The 10,372-nt window shown below is 44.8% G+C and overlaps 1 protein-coding gene across 3 annotated transcripts in view; it reads right to left on the bottom strand.

The window, feature by feature from the left end:
• Window positions 1–6,850: 6,850 nt before the first annotated feature.
• LOC112220837 (V-type proton ATPase 116 kDa subunit a3) overlaps window positions 6,851–10,372 on the bottom strand; it is a 25,830-nt gene continuing 22,308 nt past the window's right edge. Inside the window, exons 17-20 of one of the 3 annotated variants that reach the window (XM_024382745.2) lie at window positions 9,077–9,136; window positions 8,764–8,884; window positions 8,461–8,632; window positions 6,851–8,282 (exon numbers count right to left, since the gene is read on the bottom strand). In XM_024382745.2, the coding sequence (XP_024238513.1) occupies window positions 8,189–8,282; window positions 8,461–8,632; window positions 8,764–8,884; window positions 9,077–9,136 (447 nt within the window). In that variant the 3' untranslated portion in view covers window positions 6,851–8,188. Of the gene's footprint in view, window positions 8,283–8,460; window positions 8,633–8,763; window positions 8,885–9,049; window positions 9,137–10,372 lie in introns of all 3 variants that reach the window. The other 2 variants (XM_024382744.2, XM_024382743.2) reach the window with 2 other exon arrangements.

The raw sequence follows: 10,372 nt of genomic DNA on the forward strand, positions 1-10,372 counted from the left end.
ACCAAAAATTGCTAACTATTGTAGCAATTTTTTAGAGGAAATTGTATACGTGCTCTCAGGAATCCATATATATGTTTTTTGACTTACTGAATAATGTTCACTCTATCAGTGACATAGAATCTAAACAGTGTAATGAACACATCATAGTTGAAGATATTATCGACTCTATCAAACATCTAAAAAACAATACATCCCCAGGCATTGATACGGCAGGAGGATTTTATAACGGCAGAAGTTATTTTCTGAACAAGTAGCTCCCTTTCTACTTAGTCTTTTTAGAGAGTATTAAAACAATGTTCTCCCTCCTACAATGACTCAGGGGTTAATAACACTGATATCTAAGCCTAAAAAAGAAGTGCTGCTCATCAATAACTGGCATCCAATTTGTCTTCATAATAATGACTAACCACTGAGTAGCCGTATATGTAGCACAACCTTTTGCTAATCCATTTTCATCTCACATGATTTTACATTAATTTGCAATGTTTTTTGAATTTCAATAGCTCTCTGGTCATGTGACCTACAACCCTCAAACTGCTGTCATAATATCCACTGACAAGCCTTATACTGTACATTGCACACCCTTTAGTTTGTCCATTTTCATCTCACACAATTTTACATACATTTTTCTAAATGTTAAATTTGCCCGAAGAGAGGGGCCCAAGCCCTGGAAAGTGTTCCGGTAGCATCTGGTGAGTTCTCGCTGGCCCTTGAAAATCCCGGGGGAGAGGGTGTAAATCTAGCGCTGGGCCGTACCCATATCCGCAGCAGGTCTCCAAGGTGAACGGCCTCTGGCATGTTAGAACAATGTAGGTAAGGGAAGTCGGCAAGTCAGATCCATAACTTCGGGATAAGATTGGCTCTATCATGCTGACCAGACCAGACACGTCGTGTGCATGAGCGTTGCAAAATAAATGTAGAAATCCATGTTATTCAATTATTGCACGCACACTGCTCGCGAGCGCCAACAAGCGTCTGCGTTGCCAAGGGCTAAAATAAAAGTCATTCCTATTACTGACGCAGATCGCGCTGCAAGTCCTTCCTCTCCCATCTCCTCATTGGTTTATAGAAGCAGGTACCCACGTGCCATCTCCTCATTGGTTATACCCATGTGGGTGATTGAAAGACAAACTGTTTTGCCGGTAGTCGTGGTAATACTATGAAGTTTAGATGCCAATCACCATATAAATTCAAATATGAAAAAGCCTGGAAGGAGGAGAGATGACTAGAAACCGTGTTATGTGTGGAATAATTGTCGGAGTAGAGGACCTTGTGCATTTCAGGTAAAATAACAACTAAATGTTTATATCCCCGGACAAATTAGCAAGCAACAGTAAGCTAGCTAAATAGGACAAATTAGCTAGCATGTGCAAGCTAGCTAACTAAATTGCCATACATGTTCAATGCTTTTCGACCTATCCCAAATTAATATAATTGGTTCAGAGTTTGTTTTGATATTTTTAACCTGTGTGTCGTGATCACGTTTGGTGTGGGGGGACAAAATACATTTATGCACGATGGCGCACGATGGCACATGCACGCAGCCGGTTTGGGTTCCGTGTAAGGGCTGGGTCTATCGGGCTGGGGTGCGAAGCGGGGATTGAGCCACTGCTGGGGGAACAGCCGCTCGCAAAGGGCTGGCTGCGTGCGGGTGTTCGTCGGGGTGGTGTCCGTCGGCGGGCCAAAGGTGGACCGGTGGGGGGATCTCCCAACTACGGCGCTCGCCGGCCCCGTTCACGTCGGGTCTCCAGCGGGTCGCATCAGCCGGCTCCTAGCAGCTGACTTAGAACTGGTGTGGCCCCGGGGAGTCTGACTGTTTCATTAAAACAAAGCATTGCGAAGGCCCGAGGTGGGTGTTGATGCGATGTGATTTCGGCCCAGTGCTCTGAATGTCGAAGTGAAGAAATTCAATGAAGCGCAGCTAAACGGTGGGAGTAACAATGACTCTCTTAATGAGTCCTTAGCCTCAGTAAGGGAGATAACGAGGTAGCCCTCTAGCAGGGTTCTTCCAATCCCTCCCTGTATGTCACCTCTTTTCAGGTGTTGCTAATGATGAAAACCAAACCGGAGTTACCTCGGTACTAGTCCGTATGCAAAGAGAGTTCTGCAGATGGTGACGGCTGTTGATCGTTAAACGGAAGGCGGCAGTTGGTCCTGGAATATGGGGCTTTCGGTCAAGCATTCAAATGTGAGGGAGGTTCCACCAGACTCAATGATTTGCTGCGGGGCTCTTGTAAACAAATCCTGACCTTGACAGGAAGCCAATCAGAGATTGATGGCTCGAACGCATCCCTGGCTTTGGCTGGGAGGGGGGAGTTAAGTCCTGGGAGACGGCTGATGAAAGTGTACTGCTGGCATCAGTCTAATCACAGATCGGCTGTGGGGAAACGTTTAACACGCATCCCCCGTATACTTCGCTAACTCTAAAACGCGAAGGTTTGAATCGAACGCTGGCTTCGGCTGGACCCGCTAGCAGTGGAGCACTAAATGGAGATGGAATGTGCTTAGCGGTTATGGAGACTGCCAAGTCTCCGGTCCGCCTGGGTGCGGGACTCTACACATTCTATGTGGGAGCTCTCCTCCACGTTTCTTGGAGCATGTAGCGGAGATTTCATGTGCCTTACCATTAGCTGACACTACCAGGCCTCAGGCTTGCCTGAGTGTGGGACACCACTAATTGTAGGTGGGGAGGTCTCCTCTACGTTCACTAGACTCGAGGCAGAGACTAAACCCATTGGCCCCGCAGTGATAGGGCATTGCATGGATCTGGATCATGCCCTACAAAGTGGGGAGAGGTGTCTCCAGCTTGTCTGGGGAGTGAGGCCTACATCTGATGTAGGTAGTACCATCCACGCCCATTGATTTGCTGCGGACCCATAAAGCGGACGGATGAAGACTAGGTTCCCACTGGGCACGGATCACCGAATGTCAACTTGATGAAATTCAAAGGAGCATACCCACCAGTCGCGGTCACGCTCAAATCACCCAAGCACATTTGGTGTATGTGCTTGGCTGAGGAGCCAATGATGCGAAGCTACCATTTGTGGGATTATGACTGAACGCCTCTAAGTCAGAATCCCCCCTAAACGTAACGATACTGTAGCACCACGGATCTTCGTTTGGCCTGGGATAGCCTGCCTCTTTTGGCAGATGAGTAGAGCTGTTCGTGACAGGGTTGGGGTGTGGCCGGATGACTTGCCACCCCTCTCCTGATGCGCATCGCATGTTTGTGTGGAACTTGGTGCTAAATCACTCATAGATGGCCTGATTCTGGGTTAGGGCTTCGTATGTAGCAGAGCAGCTCACTCGCTGCGATCTATTGAAAGTCATCCCTCAATCCAAGCTTTTGTTGGGGGAAAAAGGCGTCTTCCTCCACCATCCTCCTTCTTTACTTACAGGTTACCAGGTGCACGCAGAAGGGTCAGGGGCCAGAGGCCAGACACAGAGTATGAGAGAGCCCAGGCAGGCGGGTAGAAGGTGTAAGACATTAACATGGGCTCTGGATAGGCAGAGGGCTTGCATGGTCACCCATCCGCCCGGGCCCATCCTCTGGTGGGACTGTGAGTCAGGTTGGGACTCGCTGTGGAACTCAAAGAGTCACCAGGTGCACAAGGAGGCCTCCATCAAGGCAGGGGGAACTCAGAGTCCGAGCAGGGGTAGCCTGACTCGGGGGGGCCATGGAGGTTGGAGTGGGGACTTAGTCTCTGAGTGGAAAAAAGTGGACGGGTCACCAGGTGTACAGAGCCTGTTTCGGGTTACCAGGTGCACATGGTTCCTGACAGCAGGAATATAGACGTCTTAGTGTCCTGGGAGGGGTGCTTAAGTGTGGGTTCCCTGTTTCGCCTGGTGGGCAATGCTATGGAGATGGCTGGAGTGTAGGCCTAGAGGACTGGAGTCAGAGGTCACCAGGTCAATGGGGGCCTGCCTAGAGGTCAGGAAGGCCCCAGGGAGAAGGTCCAAGTGAATAGGTGTGTGAGTGACACTGTCCTTCAGGGGAACAGAGCAGGCAATTAATGTAAAATCGTGTGAGATGAAAATGGACAAACAAAAAAGGGTGTGCCATGTATAACGCTAGTCAGTGGATATTCTGAAAGTAGTTTGAGGGTTGTAGGTCAAATGACCAAGGAGCTATTGAAATTAGAAGGTTTGAAAAAGGTATGTAATATCGAATGAGATGAAAATGGACAAACCAAAGTGTGTGCAATGTGTAGGCCCACTGAGTGTACATTCTGAACCTTGGTTGAGTCTGAAAGGTCACATGACCAAGGAACTATTGAAATTAGAAAGTTTGAAAAAGTTATGTACAACGTGTGAGATGATAATGGACAAACTAAAGGGTAGGCCCACTGAGTGTACATTCTGAACCTTGTTTGAAGTCAGTAGGTCACATGACCAAGGGGCTATTGAAATTTAACATTTTGAAAAATGTTAAATCGTGTGAGATGAAAATGGACCAATATGTGCAATATGGAAGGGTAGTCAGTGGACATTCTGAACCTTGTTTGAAGTCAGTAGGTCACATGACCAAGGAGATATTGAAATTAGAAAATAAAAATAAGTTTTGTACTTTGTTTACACTCCCCAACTAATTTAACTTGGAATAAAAAATGCTGCTCACATTTCCATGTTTATTAGCTTTGGAAAGTGAATTAATGTCCAAATCGTGAAAATAAGACTTTTTGAATGTTTCAAACATCATTACACTTATTTGGAGTCTGTGGGCCAAGTGGTTTGAAAGCTATTGAGGTTTGAAAGCGCAAATATCCGTTGAATATCCAACTTGAAACTGTCTTTACCTCGGTTTTTCAGTAAGGCTATTAAGACTCTCTACACGAATAATAACAGCTCTATCAAACTGAAACCTGGCACCTCACCTAGATTTGAGTTAAAGAGAGGAATTAGGCAAGGTTGTCCTATCTCACTATTTATTTTTATCAATCACCCAACTTCTTTCAAATTCTTTAAATAATAGTCCTGTAGTACAAGGTATTTTCATAGCGGGTAAAGAAAGTATTATAACCAGCTGGCTGATGATGCTACACTGTCTCTGAAAGACACTAGTCAGATTCCCATATCGATCAATGTGATATAATCCTTTTCCGAAGCATCTGGCCTATATCTTAATATTAATAAATGTGAACTCATGTCAAAGATTGTGTGGCACCCTCATATTACGGCATTCCAGTGAAAGAAGAACTTACATATTTAGGCAAGAACATTACTAAGGATCAGAAGTCTAGATGCTTTGGATAAAACAGTTCCTAAGAAGACCCACATCTATATGGAATTTTATTCCTCGTCATGTCTTCTCTACTTTTGGTGGCCTTAACGTCATGTTGATTTGCAATTATAATATTGACAAAGTTCCAGTGAAACTCTGCTTTTCATCAGCAGGTTCTTGTCATGGTCCTTAATTTCTAAGCAGAATTGTATATTGTATAAAAATACTTCTTGGAGTGTCTAGTTTGAGAAACAGACGCCTCGCTAGTCCTCAACTGGCAGCTTCATTATATAGTACCCGCAAAACACCAGTCTCAACGTCAACAGGGAAGAGGCGACTCCGGGATGTTGGCCTTCTAGGCAGAGTTCCTCTGTCCAGTGTCTGTGTTCTTTTGCCCATCTTAATCTTTTCTTTTTATTGGCCAGTCTGAGATATGACTATTTATTTGCAACTCTGCCTAGAATGCCACTATCCCGGAGTCGCCTCTTCACTGTTGACATTGTGACTGGTGTTTTGCTGGTACTATTTAATGAATCTGCCAGTTAAGGACTTGTGAGGCATCTGTTTCTCAAACTAGACACTAATGTACTTGTCCTCTTGTTCAGTTGTGGACCGGGGCCTCCCACTCCTCTTTCTATTCTGGTTAGAGCCAGTTTGCGCTGTTCTGTGAAGGGAGTAGTACACAGGATTGTACGAGATCCTAAGTATCTTGACAATTTCTCGCATGGAATAGCCTTCATTTCTCAGAACAAGAATAGACTGACGAGTTTCAGAAGAAAGTTATTTGTTTCTGGCCATTTTGAGCCTGTAATTGAACCCACAAATGCCGATGCTCCAGAAACTCAACTAGTCTAAAGGCCAGTTTTATTGCTTCTTTAATCAGAACAACAGTTTTCAGTTGTGCTAACATAATTTCAAAAGGGTTTTCTAATGATCAATTAGCCTTTTAAAATGATAAACTTGGATTAGCTAACACAAGAGTGGAACACAGGAGTGATGGTTGCTGATAATGGGCCTCTGTACACCTATTAAAAATCTGCCATTTCCAGGAACAATAGTCATTTACAACATTAACAATGTCTACACTGTATTTCTGATCAATTTGATGTTATTTTAATGGAAGAAAAAAAAGTGTTTTTCTTTCAAAAAGATGGACATTGCTAAGTGACCCCAAACTTTTGAACGGTAGTGTATATCTTATGTCATGCCTTATAGGAATGGTTTTATTGATAACGTCAGTTGGAAAAAAGTTTGGATTGGATTCTTTTGGCCAAATGTCATATTCACCAATGTAAATTTACAAACAAAACACCACATTTTATTACCTTGCAAAAATAAATTCAACTATATTTTAAGGCAATTAAATACTCTGCCAACAAAAAAGCTGATAGAATTATCAATGTGTGTATGCCCCTTAAGGTCCTTGTGTAATGTGATATTGTACCCCCTAGCCCAAATGTCCTTGTATATTCTTTATATATACTTGTGTTCCAATGTACTTTTTGTATTGATTTGTTAATAAAAAATAAATACAATTCTATATTTTTTTTTTATAAATTAAAGAAGATGTCTGACTTGCCTAATTTCTACAATAGGAACAAGTCAAATCACACACCCACACAAGAACCGTCAGGAAAAAAACTGTCTTTAATTTCATTACAGCCCTAGAGTTAAACACAGTGATTAGTGCAAAGAGACAGACAGTACGATGTGAACCATCATACAGAGAATGCGGCAGAACATTGATCTTCATTCAGATGGTTCTCTACTCAGATCAAACAGAATGTGAATGACACATGAGTTTACAAGTTTCCTTTTCCATAATTATTAACCGTGTTCAAATATGACACAAGAAAGAGGTGTTGAGTACCATGAAGGGTTGTTCATGTTACCATCTGTAGTAGGATGTCCTTTGGGGATACCCGTACCGAGGTATGACATGCGAGGGCTAGGTTAGTAAACATGCTGGAGCTAGAACCTCGTTGTCGTGAGTCCTTATTTTAGATAATACTACACCATCATAGCAAAATCATGTTTACGTGGACTCTCTTCAAGACCACAACAGACGAGTTAAGACAATTGGTGTGTGCCTTATCTTTACTAAACTTTGAGATCACGGTCATGTGTGAAAGTCAATAGCACCCATTTCCTGAGTTATTCAACCATTTTCAAATAATGCTTTGAACGATAAACAGGGAGGTTGTGAATGTATTACTGTTAATATATTATTTAAACAACATATTATCTAAAGGTACATTACTGGAAGTTGAGACACATAGGGTGTGTTCGTAAATTCACTCTGGAGTGCGCTCTGGGCTTTCATAAATTCAGAGCGTTGTTAGATTGTCCTTTCGTGAATTCAGAGCGTTTTGCTCTCGGGGTGTTCAGAGCGCCCAGTGTGCGCTGAGGAGTAGGGTTGATCCGAGCGTTCTGACCTCACAACAGCAGTCAAGCACCCGAGCTAACTGGCTAAAGGTGGCTAGCTTGCTAGCTACATCCAAACACAAATGAGAGAACACCTAACTCTGACCATTTTATTCACCCTAGCAGAGCTGGTTAGACTATTTTCGTGTTATCTAGGGCATTGGTGACTAACTGTACTGCTGGCAACAATTGAATTTTAAAAAATTGCAGACACCAGTCATTCAACGGGTGTTGCGTGTTCGTAAATTCCTGAAATCAGAGTAGACAGCCAGAGTGAATTTACAGACCCACCACATGATCAGCGCAAAGAAGGAACAAAGAAATTCTGATTTTGATGACACAGCATGCATGCTGAAATAGGCACATAAACACCCCATACCATAGTGCAAAGGCCTAAATGTATTCTTGTACATTGAACACATTTTACAAAACACAGAGTGTACAAAAAAGACAGCAATCATTCTGAAATGTGTGCAGTGTGATAGGTGCAGAGCAAGTTAATATAACCATTTGGCAATCATAATTCATTGATCGTTTAAATGATCACAGAGCGGACGAGGCGTGGATTATGGAAGAGAAGGAGAAAGGGTTCAGCTTGTAACCTGTTCCACTGTAGAATTTATTCTGGAACTCCACCCTAGGAGAGAGACAACATTTTCAAAAATCAACAGACAATATTGCATTACATTTTTTTTCATGAATAATATAGTTTATCTTATTCTCCATTCACACACTCCTCTCCCCTTCGACTAATTCCTTCCCACCATCTCTCACTCATTCTCACCCCCCCCCGTCCCCGTCCCCCTTCTTCTCACCAGTGCAGACGCAGGGCATGCAGGAAGGCAGACAGGCCCTCCATGACCAGCAGGACGGAGACTGTCAGCACCGCGAAGACGATGAAGAATAGAAACAGGATCACAGATCCCATGTTGCCTTGCCAGGTCAGGGCGTTATGCAGCACCATCGTCCAGAGCACCTCCGACAGCTCTGGAGGGTGAAAGGGGACACACTGAGTAGGCGCTAGAATGAGTTAGCACTCTTAAAGAAATGAGTCAGTGTGCGATCAGTAAGTCACTGTAAATCAGTGGGGAAAGTGTGTGTGTGCGCGTGTGACTCACGTGCGTGTGCAAGGCTGAGGGCCCACAGTCGTAGGTAGGAGGCTGTGTTGGAGATGCAGCCTAGACAGTACTCTATGGTGTGGATGGCCTGGTGCATGAACGCATCAGCAGCGTCAAAATCCTACAGAGATGCACAGAGATTTAGCTTCTTTTTTTTTAAGACAGGGAAAAAGGGTAGAGAAGTTGGACAGAGTAATATGTTATTCCTTGTGACACTAGCTCGGGCTATGAGTATATTGAAACGGAGCTAGCACGGGTAACACAATGATGACTCGCTCCCTCTCACCACCTTCTCCTCTCTGTGACTCCCCACCTCTCCCTGATGAGCATTGATGGAACTGTTCTCAGCCAACAGGGGTCGTCTGTCTCCTGCCTGGAAGACACAATCACATCAGACCCACTCACAGAGATTATAATACATACTGTATATAAACACACATAATAAACTCAGCAAAAAAAAAGAAACGTCCTCTCACTGTCATCTGCTTTTATTTTCAGCAAACTTAACAAGATTCAACAACTGAGACATAAACTGTGACTACAGATATGGAAAAATGTGTCCCTGAACAAAGGGAGGGTCAAAATCAAAAGTAACAGTCAGTATCTTGTGTGGCCACCAGCTGTATTAAGTACTGCAGTGCATCTCCTCCTCGTGGACTGCACCAGATTTGCCAGTTCTTTCTGTGAGATGTTACCCCACTCTTCCACCAAGGTTCCCGGACATTTCTGGGGGGAATGGCCCTAGCCCTCACCCTCCGATCCAACAGGTGCCAGACGTGCTCAAAGGGATTGAGATCCGGGCTCTTCGCTGGCCATGGCAGAACACTGACATTCGTGACTTGCAGGAAATCACGCACAGAACGAGCAGTATGGCTGGTGGCATTGTCATGCTGGAGGGTCATGTCAGGATGAGCCTGCAGGAAGGGTACCACATGAGGGAGGAGGATGTCTTCCCTGTAACACACAGCGTTGAGATTGCCTGCAATGACAACAAGCTCAGTCCGATGATGCTGTGACACACTGCCCCAGACGATGACGGACCCTCCACCTCCAAATCGATCCCGCTCCAGAGTACAGGCCTCGGTGTAACGCTCATTCCTTTGATGATAAATGCTAATCTGACCATCACCCCTGGTGAGACAAAACCACGACCTGTCAGTGAAGAGCACTTTTTGCCAGTCCTGTCTGGTCCAGCGACGGTGGGTTTGTGCCCATAGGCAACGTTGTTGCCGGTCTGGTGAGGACCTGCCTTTACAACAGGCCTACAAGCCCTCAGTCCAGCCTCTCTCAGCCTATTGCGGACAGTCTGAGCACTGATGGAGGGATTGTGCATTCCTGTTGTAACTCGGGCAGTTGTTGTTGCCATCCTGTACCTGTCCCTTAGGTGAGATGTTCAGATGTACCGATCCTGTGCAGGTGTTCTTACACGTGGTCTGCCACTGCGAGGACGATCAGCTGTCCGTCCTGTCTCCCTGTAGCGCTGTCTTGGGCGTCTCACAGTACGGACATTGCAATTTATTTCCCTGGCCACCTCTGCAGTCTTCATGCCTCCTTGCAGCATGCCTAAAGCACATTCATGCAGATGAGCAGGGACCCTGGTCATCTTTCT

The sequence above is a fragment of the Oncorhynchus tshawytscha genome, linkage group LG21 (assembly GCF_018296145.1).
Source record: "Oncorhynchus tshawytscha isolate Ot180627B linkage group LG21, Otsh_v2.0, whole genome shotgun sequence".
Classification (NCBI taxonomy): Eukaryota; Metazoa; Chordata; class Actinopteri; order Salmoniformes; family Salmonidae; genus Oncorhynchus; species Oncorhynchus tshawytscha.